Genomic DNA, 17,280 nt, shown 5'->3' with positions numbered 1-17,280 from the left:
ATTCTCAAAAGGACTTTTATTTAAAAAAAAAAAAAAAAACATTTTTAAGAATAAAAGCCCATCCAAACGAGTACTTAGTCCCAAAGGTCCAAACGCACTCTCATCCTCAACTAACTAAATCTCAAGTTCACATATAAACATAAAGAAATTCTTCTGACTGAAGTAAAACAAAAACAAAATATTTCAACAAATCTTGTCATGTATAATATGAATAAAAATCATGTTTAACCTAGTACATAGTTTTGAATCCAGCACATGTAAATCCATAAAATACAAACACATAAGGAATGGTCTGTACATATATAACTGTCCACCTGCAGGGAAGATATATAGATCTTTTGAATATGCAAGCAGGCTTTGACAGATGAGGAATTACAACAGTGACTGATTCGGTTGTGACCATCCACATGCCTACAACCCTCCAAAACCACAAATCTAATAAGCCCCCAAGCCAATGATATCAGCTAAGTTTTACAAACATCAAAAGATAAATAACCCTACTCAACAAAACCGTTATCCTCAAAGTAAAACATAGAGAATGAAATTATTGTAACTTCAACAAAATTAGTACTAGTCAAAAACTAGAGAGGTTACAAAACATCTTACTATGTGCACATCTGATGATTAATAGTAAGAATCAGATTCCACTGGCAAGGTAATGGATGAAGGAGGCACAAAAGGTTTTTCTAAGCAACCTTTCCTTACCTCAGATAAGCTCTAGGACCAAGAATTTTATTGTCGAGAGATTGGTGCCATAGGCATTGATGAGGGCTGGTTATAGTAATTTCCATCTGAACCTTGAAAACCCTGATATGTATTCATTGGAGCAGGCGTAAAAGGGGAGATACTGTTCATGGAAGCCCCAACAGCTGGATAGGCTGCCATTGATGGCTGTTGTGTCATGCCATAGCTGTATGCCATACTGCTAATTGATCCAGCAGTCTGCATGAACTGCGGCACGGAGTACTGTGGCAGTGGTGGAAGTGGTGGCAATGGGGGAGGTGATGATGAGGGTGGAGGTGGTGGTTCATTGGGAGTAGGATGATGGTTGGTTGTAGATGCATTGTGTTGCATAGATTCAGAAAGTGAAAAGGGAGGAAGTGGTTGTTGTTGTTGTTGTTGAGGATTCTGAGATGCTATATAAGATGACTGATCACTCTCTAGTTTAGTCCTCTTCTCAGAATGATACTCAGCAGAAGACTCTTTAATGGGATTGCCTATGACACCTTCTGATGCTAGTGAGGATAGCACATAAGACAGCATCTCGGCAGAGGATGTTGAAGCTGTCAGTTTCGCCGCCACTGCCGCAGCTGCAGACTTGCGCGGATCTTGTTCAATGTGTCCAGATTTTTGAGAAAATGATAATTGTGGTGTGTACATTAATGGAGCTGACTGCTCCCTATCACCAGAAATAAAACTTGCAGGTGTCATGGTGATTTGAATTTCCTTTGAGTTCTGATCAGCTATTGACTGAATATTGTTGCCATTCAGTAATTGTCTGCAGGTATTGCCCGCCTGTTCTGACTGAACACGTGCAGCCTGAAATGTTAAGAACATAAACACTTGAATATGTGAAAGATAACCATGCCGCTTCAAGTAACAATGTTCTTACATAATACACAAGATATTGATGAATTCAATAGTAGTTTTCTTCTTTTTGTCCCCGATTGACAATAGTAAAGAAAAATCTACCACACCCCATCCATCCGTTAGAGCTGAAACTAAAGATCAAATAAATATAATAAAAGCCCACATTACTGTAAAAAGAAAACTGGTATCCACCCTTAATAAAAGTCCAATTGTAATTTTATTTTGACATAATTAATCATTAATATTAAACCATTCATGCCACTTTGCATGAATGGTTTTATCCTTGGATATAATTGGTTCATGACATGGCATCAAAATCTCTATGATCAAAGTGTTTGATCCTCATCTTCCATCATTCTTCTAATAAAAATGTAAATTTCAGTATAAGGTAAAGTAAGCCTATGCATTTTGTCCATGCTTTAGCCCAAAGGACTATTAGCATGAGAAGGCGTATATAAAACCATTTACGATCCTTTCATATAACAATTTAAGTTTTTACCTTGGTTAATGACATTATAGAAATACCAATGTAGCAGATAAAGATGTTTAAAACATTGAGAAAAAAATAGATTTGCTTTTGATGGCAAAAATAAAATCATAACATGGAAGAATAGTTCCAGATACTCCTCAATTAGGACTTACAGGACAAACTTCTCCACATCAGCCCCCCTCCCTAAAAAAATAGTCTTTAATGTCCTCTTCTCTTCCTTCCCCAATATAATTTATCTGTTAGCTATTAAGCGATTTGAGTTAATTATGAACATTTCAATCCATAATTAACTAATATGCCTTTTGTAAAGAACCTTGGGATACACCACCCCAAAAGCTAGCTCAAAGGGTGGGAGTGCCCAAGACCTTATAAACTCCACATTAGTTGCTCATACAACCAATGTGGGACTATATATCTCAACACGCCCCCTCACACGAGAGCCCATTGGGCTTGAAGAGTGGATGATGCAACAGGCCCAGTCTACCTGTGCTAAGAAATTCCACAAGAGAAAGTGGGAGGCGGCGAGGATCGAACCCGGGACACGAGGCTCTGATACCATGTAAAAAACCTTGGGATACACCACCCCAAGAGCTAGCTCAAAGGGTGGGAGTGCCCAAGACCTTAAAAACTCCACATTAGTTGCTCATACAACCAATGTGGGACTATATATCTCAACACCTTCAATGCATGCATAACATACAAAATGTTATATAATATTGAATTTTTAAAGCAATACAATCAAGTTCTACTACTTTATCAAGGCTGCCACATTTATTGATTTCATGCAGACCAAGTTCTAAATTTCTGTTGTCTAGGTGGGCAAAAGGATGAACTACTATCTACAGTTATTATTATTCTTACAATTGCTTTATATTACCCATTGCTGGTTTAGTGCCATTTTTCCAATAGCTTAATAAAATAGAAGTCTAAATAATATTAATGTTTATCAATTATCAATCATGCCATATGGTAACCTATTGAAAGACAAACCAATCATTTCTTCTCTTGATTTTATTTCCCCTGCTGATAAAACCACTAATGTCCTCTTAGGGAAGTTACTCATAACCATTGACTTTCAGATAAATAACAGGAAAAAAAAATTGTGTACATGTCATCAGGCTTAAAATCAGTATTGAGACTTTGCCATATACTTTTATAAAAACATAAAGAATGAGAGAAGCTATATAACTACTCAACGAATTTGGACAAGTTCCAAACCTGAATCTGACTACGGACTTGACCCAGCTTGAATTCCTGGGAACAAAAACATGTCAGAATTATATACTATAGGTTTCATACTCTTGTAAAGATAAACAGCCTTAAAAAAGAACCTGATCCTGGAGAGCCTCTCTCAAGTAAGTCACAAGGCTAGCTCTTGATGCTTCTATTGCTGTTAATTGCTCAATGCAGTCCTTCAGTACGCCATTATGCCCCTGGAGCTCATCCACTAGCGCAGATCCATGGAATTGCCCTACACATTCATGTTTGAAAAGCAAAGGATATCCAATAAGAAGCAATCAACAAGCATTCCAACTTAATTAAATAAAATTAACTAAAAAAGACTCATAATGCTTTTTACTTAACATGACAACACATACACAAAGTGCATGAGATGAAGTTAATTCCAATTTAAAGCGAGATATTTCCTTGAGCTAATGCAGTAAATCACTAACGACCACGTTATGCAGGGCAAAGGCTTGCCTCATTTAATTTCTATGGTTTTTGATAGAACCCAATGGTGTGTCAATTGATTCATGTAGCCTCCCTACCTAGTAGGATAAGACTTGGTTATGGTATTATTGTAACTTTTGTAGGAGTTATTTTTATACATTATTTAGTTATTTTATGTAATTTTTAAATATGACAGAATTAGACTCCTATCAGGATACCATATGGATAAGAATTATCCAATTAGATTGCATTATAATAGCTATCTTTTGCTGTGTTTTGCCCATTCTCTCTCCCAACATCTATTGAGTATTAGCATATAAACAACTAAGGCTTTGTATTAGTTTACTGGTTTTACTGTACTGCTGTAGTATTGTCCCTATGGTGTGTCACACACCTGATTATTACTCATTCTGTTAGAGTTTGATTCTGTTAGAGTTTGTTACAGATTGTTAGGATTGGTTATCTGCTGAGTCAGCAACACCTGATCTATAAATAGATCTCTCTCTGTATCAGTTCATTATTCAATATACATTTTACATCAGAATCATATCAATGACTTCTCTCTCTCTCTCTCCTTTTCTCTTCTGTATTCATCTCTGTTAAATACAAAGCCTTAGTTGTTTATATGCTAATATTCAGTGCTACAGATTTTATCATAGGCCTTGCATGGACATAACAAAACCAAGAATTCCAAAAAAATTTAGCCAGCTTCTTTTTGGCTTTATACCATTTCCTGAAAAATCCAAAGAGAATGGTGGGGATGATGGTAGGAAGAGATGATAACATGAGTCATGACAGCTACCTAGATTAATTAGAGTCTACAAAATTATCCATGTTCCAAAGTTTTATCTTCCTTTTTATTTTATTAATTAAACCTAATTTGCATTTTGCATCTGAGCTGATTCGGTTACTTGAGTCAAACCAAAATCACCAATTAATCTTTTAACATTCAGGTAGTACAGTTACAGTAGTAAAAGAAAATCATATAAAAAAGAAAAGAAAAAGAAAATCATTGCGGAGTTATTCGAGATCAGGATAGAATACTCCGGATGAATCACAATTACCAAAAATAGGTAAAAATATTATGAGTAATCGATAGTTTGACATACCTGAATTATTATCATGACCTAATTCCTTATCTACTTTCTCAAGACAGCTAATGGCATTCCTGCATTTGCTCAATATAGCATCTTCGTCTGTCTGCCCTCCGTAAACAACATGATAACCCGAAACTATTTTCTCCAATGCATTCCCAGCAGTTGGCCTCTGTGAAAGGTATAAAGTACAGGAGATGGAATCAGCATGCAGAGCATATATACGAAGACAGTAGGGTCAATCAAATCATATAAACAAATGCAGAAACTATTACCAGTTTCATGTTCATAGGTTTCCCATCACGGACATTATTTTCCACATGCCTCCCAGTAAATTCTTCCTTAAGAATTTGACCACGTGAACCAAAAACTTTTCTTTCTTCCCATATACCAATCTGCATAAAGGAGGAAGTGATGATATAAAGAAAGAAATTTCACCAATACCAATGTTTCACATAATTCATTTTACCATGAACATTTTAAACTACAAGAGAAACATGAATCAAAACAAAATTACATATTTTATCAATGATCGGTTATAAGAGATAGAAGGGATGCCATAATTCCAGCATTCCTACAAGCAAATGGCATTTCATCATAAGAGCAATCTGAAGCTGTGAACCAGCCAATGATGGCATAGTGAGTTGAAGCAAAGAGCACGTTGTTACAATTACTTCACAGTAACCACCATGAATTTAGGAGAATCAAAGAATTCTCCACTTTTGCAAATATTACAAAAATCTCAATAAATGCCACAGAATGAACACTTTCTTCCTCATGGAGGAAAATATAAAAGAAAAAGAAAAAGAAAGAAACACTTTATTATTATTTTTTTGGAAACTATTACAAATGGGGAAATTGACCACAGCAAGATCTAAACCTGGGCTGTGATTGTAAGACAGCCATCCAAATACAAGTAGGTCAAAGGCCCACCAATTCACACAAAAACACATTACATAACAAAACAACAACACTCAAAAGTTGTTGAATTAAAGTGCAAACCCCAGAACTCAAAGGCTCCCTGATTTTAAGTAAAGGTGAGAGTCAATTGTATGTGACTTTAACCTTGCAATTTTGCAAAGAAACTGTTTTCTCGATTCGGACCCATGACTTTTCAATCACAAAGGAGCATCCTTACCACTACTCCAAGTCTCGCCCTTGGACAGAATACATGGTCATTACATTAAAAAGTCGATGTATTAAACAGTTTCTAAATAATGGAAGGGATGTATTTCATTCTTTCAAGACAACAAAGGCTGTACAGTTTTAGTCCATGCATCTACCAAAACTTCCCCATTTTAAATTTGAAATTGGCCAAAAACCTTATCAAAATAAAAATCAGTCCCAGTGCGGTTGAATATCAATCAATTAATACTACATAACAAACAACATGAAGTTGATACAACAACACCCAAGTTATTCCCACTAAGTGTGTCAGCTGCATGAAATTGATATTAAAAAAATACACAACTGAAAACTCAAATCAGTCACAAAACAGAACAAAAGAGAAAGACAATAATTGGTCTGAATCACAAGAAGAATAAAAAGAATTGTTTGATAAAAAAAGTCATCTCGAGTTGACTTGTACACTATGCTAAAGCCAAACTTATGCATTAATACAGACACATAACAGGATCAAAATAGAATGATCCTGTTATTAGGACTGGAGTCTATTATTAATACAAATAAGGGATGTTTTGACTTTTATATCATATTATATAACATCATAACAGATCATAATACACAAGATCATATTATTCAAAACCTGGATTACCTAATGCTAGAGAGAATGAGATTCCAATGAAAAACGCCAAATCCGGTTACCACCCAAAGCAATGTTATTTGACATCAAATTACCAATATCCAAACCCCTTTCTTTCTTAGGATGCTAATACAACTTCCAACACACCAGATGATCCTGTCTTGTATATGAAACACTGGAACAAAGAAAATCCCTCATAATCTTTTCTATTGATTGGACACAAAATAACGACCAAGTAGAAAATAGGAACGCTTGAGAGTTGAGAGACAAGTCTAAATAAGTGTAATCCGACCTCAAGAGAAAAATAAGCCCCTTTCCAATTATCTAGGTGCTTAGAGATTTTCATCACTACAAGATCCCAAAAGGAAGCAACTCTAGGATTCCCACCAAAGGGAAACCCCAAGTGAACAAGAGGCTACTCCAACATTTGATGTAAACAAGAGGCCAACCCGACATTTGATGACTCGCCATTGAAGCGAAAGAAAAGAGACTCAACAACCCACATTAATTCCAGCAACACCACTTTTAGACATATTACTTTCCAATGTAAAAGTCATTTGTGTTTGGATTAGCTTATTTTAGGGCCAGAAAAACTTTTAATCAAAAGCTTCTTGAGAGAACTTTTGGGGGGGAAAAAAAGCAATTATTTCCGAAAAAAGGTGTTTGCCGAACATTTGAACACTCGAAAAGCTTAAACAAAGAGACGGCATTGCAAAGGCTTTCAGCCTCCTCTATAAGAATGCTCAAGCAAGTTATGTTGTTTTATAATGCTTATTAACATAGGCATACTTATTAACAGCAAGATCTAGTGAACACCCAAAAAAGTATATCTGGCAAAATTACTCAGATTTGAACGCAGAATTCAACTCCAACTGAATCAGACAATGCCTAAATTTAAAAACATTAACCATTATCAAAATAAACGTGCAATTTTCAGAATAACAAAGAGACTAAAATCAACCATTTTACCTAGCTATCTAGAGACATGTTATTAACAGATCAAATGAGCTTAGTATGCAAAGCAGCATTGTATATTTAAGCAAAAAGTTTCCCAACAAAAAACTTTATCATTGATTCACTAGCAGTGAGCTTCTGAAAATTGTAATTACAATTCAGGCCCATCTAACCACCATTCTGTGTGAAATCAACTTGATCAATTTGAAATGAATTAGAAAATACTGCCAGATAACTTTTCCCATTTCTTAAACATGTCGGGACCTAACATTATACCTAGCATTTAGATAACAAAATTCACAAGTCAGTCTCTGACTTGAAGTTTAGCCAAGAGTCACATTAAGAAAAGGGCTTTGCATCAATAATTCAATATACATGCAGCTTGCTATAAGATAAAATACATGAGAAGACGAGCTAGCTTGCTGCAATTCCAAGTACAACCCGAAGAAAGGGGAATTTGGTCCAACACAATAGCTAACAAAAAAACCTCACTAGCGTATGCGAACCAAACAGATTAAACACTAATTCTTACTCTCTTTGTTTTCCTTTTCTTTCCATTTTTTTTTTCCTTTTGCCATACAATTCACTTATATGAGAAATAAAAAGATACTAATTAACTCAGAACAGACACGTTGCATTCCCAAATATAGTCAGCATGTCAGAAGAAATGCTGGGATAAGCAATAACCAAAATGATTCATCTATCTTTTAAATCAAAAGATCTAAGAACATTTTTAACTCCAAATAACAACAAATTGTTAGTGCTTTAGTTAATATGCAAAAAGAAGAAGAGACAAAGTCAAAAAACATGTATCTCATTCACTAATTAAGAAAAATGAATTATTAAATTACCAGTCGAAGCGCTGCATTCCTAGCAAACTCATCTCCATTTTCAATCACATCTCGAAGAGCATCTGGAAGAACTTTCCAGAATTCACCTACAAACTCAGAACCCTTTCGCCTGCTGTTCTGTAAAATATCATTTGCAAGATACAGAAATGCCAACCTCTTCTCACGAGGAGAACAATGAAATTGTCGATCCCATGTTTCAACAACTTGTTTGGCTTTATTCATGTGAAAAATGCACCAATGTGACAAAGCTTAACCACATTAAGGATTACATCCAAGCAGCAGCGAATATTTATATGCAACAAATTTGAAAAGCACCAAATGAAATCATATGCATATTTATTATGTGTGTGTGTGTGTTTGAGTGTGGGAGAGAGACAGAGAGTCTAAGAACATATGCAGATGAATTTTCCACGAGATTGTTGCTAGCCATCATATGGTAAAGAAGAGAATAACAATTATATTGCATTGTTACTAGTAAAACCATGGCTGAACGGACTCAATAAAGTGGAAACAGACAAAACAACTACTTGAACAATACAATAGTCAACACAAACAGGGAAAATATACATTAAAGCCTATAAAATGATCTTGAAGGATACTCTCTATGCTCGTCTGTGAACCATTCAGCTTGGCTAGTTTTTCCACTAGAATCTGTGGATTGAATGTGCTACCCATCTTTCCAATTAGAGTTGGCACAGCTAATCAACTAGAATTTCAACTTTCATAAAAACCTTAAGAGAAGAAAACAAGAGAAACGCAAACATTAGTATAGAATCAACCCCACCAAAAAATTATATAATGAATGAAAGATACAGATATATTTTGATTGATACACAACAACACATCAGCCGTTACAAAAAACACACAGGCTAAACGAATTTGACAAAAAAAAAAAAGGCCCTTCAAAACAAAATACCCCCACTAAACACTAAACACACTTGAAATGTCATGTTCTAACATCTAGTTGAACTTGGGGGCCCTTGTCATAGCAATTATGCACGGAAACAGACACAAACTACTAACAAATGTATCTTTTCCATAAAGGACACCATATTCACATACATCAAATACCTATGGAGTATGGACCATAGTCACCTGGTTTGCAATATTCTCTAATATGGGCATGGGTATAGGAAACAGAAAGCAATTAGATAAATATGTGATACATGGGAGGTACACATGGTATGCAATTTGGGTTTGCATTCCTATTCCTAATATAAATTTTACAAAAAACGTATAAGTTACATTAAAAATTATATCAAACTACACATTTACCTTTTACATTTTTTAAAAAATCCAATAATATTGTATTTATGTTACATGGAAATACAATGTCTTCCAAGTTTGTAATTTTAAATTAATAATAACACAGTTATAGATGTTAATATATTTTAGCCTCAAGTCAACCATGGCAACAAGAAGCTTCAATCACCAAAACATACTATGACAGCCCTGCAACTGGTAACCTCATCACAGAGAACCATGAAACAACCATATACTAACTCACCAAAGATTCACTAATATCTCCAAAAACCTCCCCTCCACTCTTTTATTCATATTACAGAGAACAGAGGCTCTGTTTTTTGAGTTTAGCAGCAGAGCACTGGAATGAAAATACCCAGACTTAAGTGCTTCCGAAACGTCAATGCCTCAAAGGTTGTGTCCCAATATGTGTTCCACAATGAACTGAAACAGGAACGTACCAGAAACTAGAACGAAGGGGGGGGGGGGGGGGGGTTTGGTAACCGTGGTATGGACTCTACAAGCAATATGTACAGAGTCTGCACAGACATCCACAGTCAAGCATTCCAAATATTAGTTCGTTGAACCTTCAACTGTGATCATTTTCTAAAAGATAAAACATGGGAATATCTTTTCATGGTTTTCAAATTCACTTGGGGTCGATAAAAAAAGCAAATGTCCAGATTAGGCAATTGTGTATAAGTAGTTAAGCAATAACAAGACTAAATAATTTTTTTATATGGCCCCTCATTTGGTAGACAAATGTACAACGTCTCGAAGACTACCAACGAGTATCAAAGAACAGTAGGCACAAGTAATACAGGCTGGGGTAAACCAGACAGTGAATTTCAGGACTATACAAATAAATAAAATAAGAGATTTGGCCTTGAGATGTAATGTTTTAGAAGATGGACAGATGTAAGCGCTTAGGGCATTAATAAATTAATATTATAATTACGAGCATAAAGCTAAAAAGGTGTTTGGTTTGCAATAAACCGCAAAAAAGCACAAGAAAAGAAAAAGTTGGCTGTCAAAATAAAATTACCAAAATTAATTTTTTTATAGAAAGCTAACTAGGAAAGCCTATAAAGAAATGTAAAAGGAGAGTACGTCTAGGCATCTTAGTCAAAATTGCGATCTTACTCGTGAAATCGCATGATCTTACGATTTTCCCCCCAACCAGCGATCCCATTCATGCTCAGAAACTCATTTTGGTTGGATCACGCGGGATCGTCGAGTAAGATCATACAATCATGGATGATCCCACCATGCTGCAAAAAATCCCAAATTTTAAGACCAACACCACTGCAAAAAGCCCATTTTGAAACCCCCCCCCCCCCCTCTCTCTCTCTCTCTCATTTTGAAGCCCTAACTCACCGTCGTGCTGCTTCATCCCTCTTCTCCTCAGCTGAGTGCCCTCTATCTACGCTGAACCTGAACCCCCCCCCCCCCCTCTCTTCGTTTTGAACCCCTTCGTCGGCTAGTTTTTAGCCTCTTCTTGCTGCTGCTCCTGTTTCCACTGGTTCGGCCACTACTCAGGTTATTGGGCTCTACTCTTGTTCAGCCGGGTTGGGCTCTACTGCAGTACTGCTGGTTTTATATGTAAATATATATATTTGAATATAATTTTGTATCCTAGGTTAGGATCTTACAATCGATCACATGATTTACATGTTTCCCCTTACAATTGATCACGTGATTACATGTTTCCCTCCCCCTTCTGATCCTAGGTAGGATCTCAATTTTGACTACTGAGCCCGAGCAATCAAAACTTCGAGACAAGGCAAATAATCCTCAACAAGATTGAAGGATTTAATAGCTAATCAATTGGTAGATTAGTTCTTGCTTTAATTATAAAAGTGCAATGTAAAATAAAACTTTTATACATAAATGTAATAAGTTATTTATTTATGCCCTAATCAAACAAAAGCTTATATTTCCATTTATACGCAATGTGATACGCAGAAAAGTACAGAAAGACATGCACACAGAGGGGAGATCAATACACATGGATGCACACACGACAGACACGCACGCACTTGCCAAAATTAATGACATCAAAGCACAAGCCACACCAACCAAAGCGCATAAACGGAAAATACAGATGTAAAACATACGTAAAACATACAAGTAAGAGAAAAACGAGAAAACACAGACCAGCTCCATATGTAAGCCAAAACTTCCACTTCAACATGAAGTTTCTTCATAAGCTTCTTAAAATTCACATTCAAGCAGTTTTATTGACTTATTGTTAAAGCCATACACCATGGACTCACATTGAAAGACATGCAGTACAAGGTTCACATTCATATCATAAAACAATTATAGAGAATTCCACATGAATATGAAAATAAATTAAAAATAAATAAAATAGTTTCATTAGGGATTGCCATAAGCTCCTGGGGACTGTATCAGAATTTTCCAACCAAACAGTTCCATTACCCTTGAATTCATCAACAGATAAACCAACAAAGAGCATAAAAGTGAAACAATCCTCCTTAGTCCAATGATTAATTAAACACAAAACAAAAAATACACATAAAAAGTACAAACCCCGATCAATTGCCGCATATAAGAACAGAGACAAAAAGGATAAGTGAAGCCACAAGAAAAAAAGTGCTAACAAAATTAAATTAAAAAAAAAATCGTAACTAAAACTAACACTTAAGAGAAACGAGAAAAGGAAAGGTACATACATAGTAGTAGCAAGGAAGAATGCGGGTAAAGATAAGCGAAGAATGAAGCAACGACGATTCGCACTGTGCTGAGAATTTTTTGGTGATAGAGATGTGTGAGAAGAGTGTGTGGGGCTAGAGAGAGAGAGAGGGGGGAGAGAGAGAAAGTGTGTGAGTGTGTGTAGCACACCAAACAGTGTTATCAGAACAGCAACAGCGGTTGCTGTGAGTTGTAACCTCTTTAACGAGGTTGTTTCGGGTTTTAGTTCGGCTTGGGTTTGTGCTGTTTTGTGTTTGTGGTTGTGCTCTGGGGTTTGGTTGAAATTTTTTTGGAATAGCAGATAAACTTAATAGACAAAGGAATGATTGAAAAGTGAGATAGGTAGAAAAATGTAAAAAAAAAAATTGTTTGGTGGGAAAAAATTTTATTGGAAAAATTAGGTAACTTTATGAAATCAATAGTGTATTAAAAGTGAGATAATTGGTTTTCTAAAAAATCTGACCTTCAAATTGGGTTTCTAAACAGTGCGGATATTTATGTTTCTCATAAATTCATACAAATTGCATAGATGAATTTTTGGTAAAAATATATTAAAACAAACATGGTGTTTCTAAAAGCCATACTTAAGAAACATAGATATCTCTTGAAAAGCTCCAAACCAAACAACACCTTGGATTCAAGACAAAACAAAACTAAAGCTGTGCGTGCGTTCAACTTCAGAGAATCAGAGGGGGGTTTTTTGGATTCCCCGAATTACCCCTTACCTTGTTTCAGAAACTATTAGCTCCAACGGCGTCGTTTATGTTGTCACCTCAACCCTAACACTAGAAATTATGTTGCCGTCTGCGTTCATGTTTATAGGCACGGTATTTATACAAGCATATGTGGGTCTTACAGTAATTTTGCTTATACCCCACACGCGCCGTGTGCTTTATAAAATATTATTCTTTGTTCTTACCTTGTTGAGCCTTTCCTCGTTTCATAAGTTCTTCACACTTCACCTATTTATCTTTTTAAAATAACTAACTTAACACGGATAATATAAAAGATTAATTAAAAGTATAAAAATAATAAACAAATGATCAGATAAATTATAAGATTTAAAACACTCATGATATTGTGTATTAATATGATACAAGTCATCAAAAAAACAAAACACTAAATAATATTTATATTACGGGAATATTATACTTACAACCTATTTTCGTTTACAATCTCTTACAACCAATATCTTAACCGTTGATTTTCGTCAATCAACGGTTAAGATTTTCGCAAATAAAGTTTATTAATTAATTATTAATTCGCAATAAATGATAACCGTTGATTGACAGAAATCAAAGATTGAGATATGGTTGAAAACGAAAATAGATTATAAATATAACCTACCCATATATATATTAAATAAGAAATTTTGAAGGTAAGAAAACAAGTCATGAAATATAAGAAAATAAAAATTGTAAGTTTAAGAAATCATGGAAGATACTCTAAAAAAATATTAAGATATATTCATGATATTATATGATGGAGGCAATTTTTATCCTTATCATTGTGTAATATTCAATAAAATAAATCAATAATAAATATAAATAATAATAACAATAATACTAAATAAATATAAAAATTACGCCCAAGGCGTCACTGTGTATCTTCAATGGCCACTTTCAACGCCATTATTATAGTAAAAAAAAAACTAGCCTGCGCCAATATGTATCTATTAAAGGCGCTAAGAGCGCCACTTTATTATATTTGATTTATCGGGAAAAAAAGCGCTAAGAGTGCCACTTTTAATAAGGCGCGTCTAACACACACACACATATATATATATATAAAATAAAATATAAATAAATAATATAATAAACAAAAGTAATAAATTAAAAGCAAGTAAATAAATAGAATGTAGAAAAGTCTGGAAGATTAACGTGAAGTCATAGACGTCAAGATTTTTTTACATGTAGTGATTATTTCATTAATGTTTAGTTAGATTCCAATGGAACTAAGTTAGTTTAGTTAAAATTCAAGTATATACAATGATTAGATTAGTCAATATGGTCAATATATTTACCTATATATATGTGTGTGCATAACTGATGATCGAAGAAAAGAATAGAAGGCAGAAACTATAGAAAGGAAAGAAAACGCTGAGAAAACGAAAGAGAGGAACCGATAGAAAGGAGAAATCAAAAAGAAAGCAGAAAGTGAGGGGAGAGAAACAATGAAGGTAATATTGAGTGTTAAAAACACTCTCGTTTTCTTTTCAAATATTCTTTTAAAGATGATGTTTAACTTTAATAATATTGTTGTTTTGTTGTTGAACTCTTTTATTTATATGTTCTTTCGTTTGAGTTTTTTCTTTGATTTTATTCTTTTACAGTACCTTTATTTATTTATTTTCAAAGGCTGACTATCAAATTAACGAAGTATTTGGTACCAAATAAATACTAAGAGAGTGTGTAATATTAACTGTATTATGCTGCTGTGAACTGACCCACAAAGTTAGGAATCAAATGGTCATAGGCTAAAGGACGCCTTATCATCGCTTGAGCTCCGCCATATAAAACTTATCACATGCAGAGACCCACAAAATTGGGGATTTAAATAACTTCAATTAAATATTACACAATTTTTTATTTATCATTATTTATAATATTATTTTATTTTTAAGAAATTATTATAGAGAGTGATATTTTTCGTTATTACGGCTGAAAATGGTTATATAGTTAGATAACCTTAATATTACTGAGATTTATCTCATGTTTATTTGTTTATGTGCCAACCTTTCGAGAGAGACATGTCTAGCTTAACTTTATCTAGAGAAGGCTGGACTGTTACCATTTATTTTTATGACGACTGCTGGGAATATTATATAGTAATGGGTACTCAAGGAGCAATGACTATATTTCATCCAGACAGCATGGAAACTTATACTTATAGATTAGAGTGAATAAGGCTTATGTATTGTATAAATGTTGTAACCTTAAGTAGTTAGGAATGAAATATATTTATGGGACTGATGTAAAATAATTTAGAATATAGACTTTATTGTAAAATATTTAGAATGTAAAAGTTATGTACTAACTTACATCCATGTATAAATAATGAAGGATGTTAGTATATTCAGTTAATCTTTCTAAATTTATTTTCCTAGATATTCTTTTACTATTATTAATATTAAAATATATTTTTAGAAAACTATGTGATATTCTTTATTCTAGTTAAAACTAAAGGATGTTATATTTTATGGTATCAGAGCAACGGTTCAAGTAAATAAAAGACCTGAATTAGGTCTAAAAAAAGGACCTAAATTATTATAGTTTCTTAGTATTTTGTCATAGATCATGCATATTTTGAATTATTTCGTAATGAGCATGATTAACTCACTACCATGAAACAATATATGTAGATCCATCGCAGATACAAGCCAGACATTTTCAACTTCTGAACCAGAAACAGTAACCAATGCGTTTATCCGAGTAGCAGAAGCTCTTAGAGAATAAACTGTTACTAATTAGCAAAATATTCAGGAGTTGAGAGAGGACTGTAACACCAGAAACCATACTCATAACTCTGAAAGTGAAAGTGGACCTAGAAATGGAAATGCTCAGGGAGGACCTAATGCTGATAAAAAATACTCATAAAATTTCGTAAGTATAAACCTTCCACTTTTTGTGGATATTATAACCATGAGGCAGCTATGGAGTAGGTGAAAGAACTTGAGAAAATATTCCTGGTAATTGACTGTCCTAATACTCAAGTAAATTTTGCCACGTACTTGTTGGTTGGATAGGTAGAATATTGGTGGATAAATACCAAAAGATATTTCCAAAACCAAGGAACAGATATTACATGGACGACATTCAAAGATACTGTTCTGCCCTAGGCAGATGTGTCCAATTAGGATTGGATGATTGATCTATGATTCAGGTGTCTTCTCTGGATACCTATGAGTTAGGTATCTTGAGGACAACAGATCACACATTATCTGATGGCCTTAGCCTTGGAAAAAGTGTGTGTGTACTATCTAGGCTGCGTAAATAGGTAAAAAGAGATTAGGTCATACCTGTGGCGTTTAGCTCCTATTTATAATGCTTACCTGTGGGCCTGTGCTGATCATGGGTCTTACTGACCATGGGCTTCATTCTGGTCCATAACAGATACCTTTTTGGAAAAATATTTTTCTCAGAGTGTAAGAAACAGAAAAGAAATAGAATTCCTTGAACTGAAACAAGGAAACATGACTATGGGTGAATATGTGGCAAAATTTGAAGAACTATCCAGATATTCTAACTATGTACAGAACCAGCCTAATGAAGAGTGGTTGACAACTAAATTTGAATCTGGATTAAAAATTGAACTAAAAAGTATGATAATAGGACACCAAATCAAGAATTTTTCATCATTAATAAACAGGTGCAGATATATTAAAGCAAGCATGAAGGAGGCTGAGGAAGCAAGAGAGAAAGACAGAACTTCAAATCGGAGAAAGAATAATGACAACAACAAGGGAAGATTTCCTCGGGCAAAAAACTCGAGGAATGATTTTACTGGCAATAGAGGAAGAAAAAGTGCTGGTCAGATGAATTCTCAAATTTAGATATATCCAAAATGCAAGAAGAATCATGCTGGAGAATGCCTAGCAAGAAGAGGCGTATGCTTCAAGTGTGAAAAACCTGGACATATGTTGAGGTAGTGTCCTGAGAATCAAGCTCAGAATTCATCAAACTAACCTGCAACAAGCATAAGGGTTTTCACTCTTAGTGGCCAGGAAGCAACTCAAGCTTCAAATTTAGTTCAAGGTACAGGTCTAATACAAGATTCTCTTATAATTGTATTGTTTGATTCTGGGGAAACTCATTCTTTCATCTCCCTATCTTCTGTTAAAATTTAAAATTATCAATTTTCATTTTACCTTCTTACTTTGAAATCTTTCTTCCTACTGGAGAGAAAAAACCA

General features: G+C 34.4%; 1 protein-coding gene across 2 annotated transcripts; it reads right to left on the bottom strand.

The window, feature by feature from the left end:
• Positions 1-208: 208 nt before the first annotated feature.
• Positions 209-12,627, bottom strand: LOC133303811 (uncharacterized). 2 transcript variants are annotated; one of them, XM_061503786.1, is made up of 8 exons: positions 9,920-9,987; positions 9,012-9,143; positions 8,413-8,660; positions 5,107-5,240; positions 4,861-5,033; positions 3,412-3,551; positions 3,299-3,334; positions 209-1,539 (listed from the first exon to the last, which is right to left on the bottom strand). In XM_061503786.1, exons 2-8 carry the CDS (start codon positions 9,085-9,087, stop codon positions 733-735), a joined length of 1,614 nt encoding a protein of 537 aa, XP_061359770.1. In that variant the 5' UTR covers positions 9,088-9,143; positions 9,920-9,987; the 3' UTR covers positions 209-732. The 2 variants fall into 2 exon arrangements, with proteins under 2 accessions (XP_061359770.1, XP_061359771.1); XM_061503787.1 differs by lacking the exon at positions 9,920-9,987 and adding an exon at positions 12,351-12,627 and having other exon boundaries at positions 210-1,539; positions 4,861-5,017; positions 5,121-5,240.
• Positions 12,628-17,280: the final 4,653 nt, after the last annotated feature.

This window comes from Gastrolobium bilobum, unplaced genomic scaffold (assembly GCF_033153095.1).
Source record: "Gastrolobium bilobum isolate Gb01-03AN ecotype WA unplaced genomic scaffold, APGP_CSIRO_Gbil_v1 utg20970, whole genome shotgun sequence".
NCBI classification, from domain to species: Eukaryota; Viridiplantae; Streptophyta; class Magnoliopsida; order Fabales; family Fabaceae; genus Gastrolobium; species Gastrolobium bilobum.
Note: the sequence above shows the minus strand (reverse complement) of the source record. Positions and strands in the feature narration are given on the sequence as shown.

Coding starts and splice junctions, on each gene's coding strand:
- LOC133303811 (XM_061503786.1), bottom strand. CDS start 9,087: ATGGGTAGCACATTCAATCCACAGATTCTAGTGGAAAAACTAGCCAAG. Junction 5,034..5,106: donor AAACTGGTAATAGTTTCTGC/ATTTGTTTATAT, acceptor CATCTCCTGTAC/TTTATACCTTTCACAGAGGC. Junction 3,552..4,860: donor AGGTCATGATAATAATTCAG/GTATGTCAAACT, acceptor ATGAATGTGTAG/GGCAATTCCATGGATCTGCG.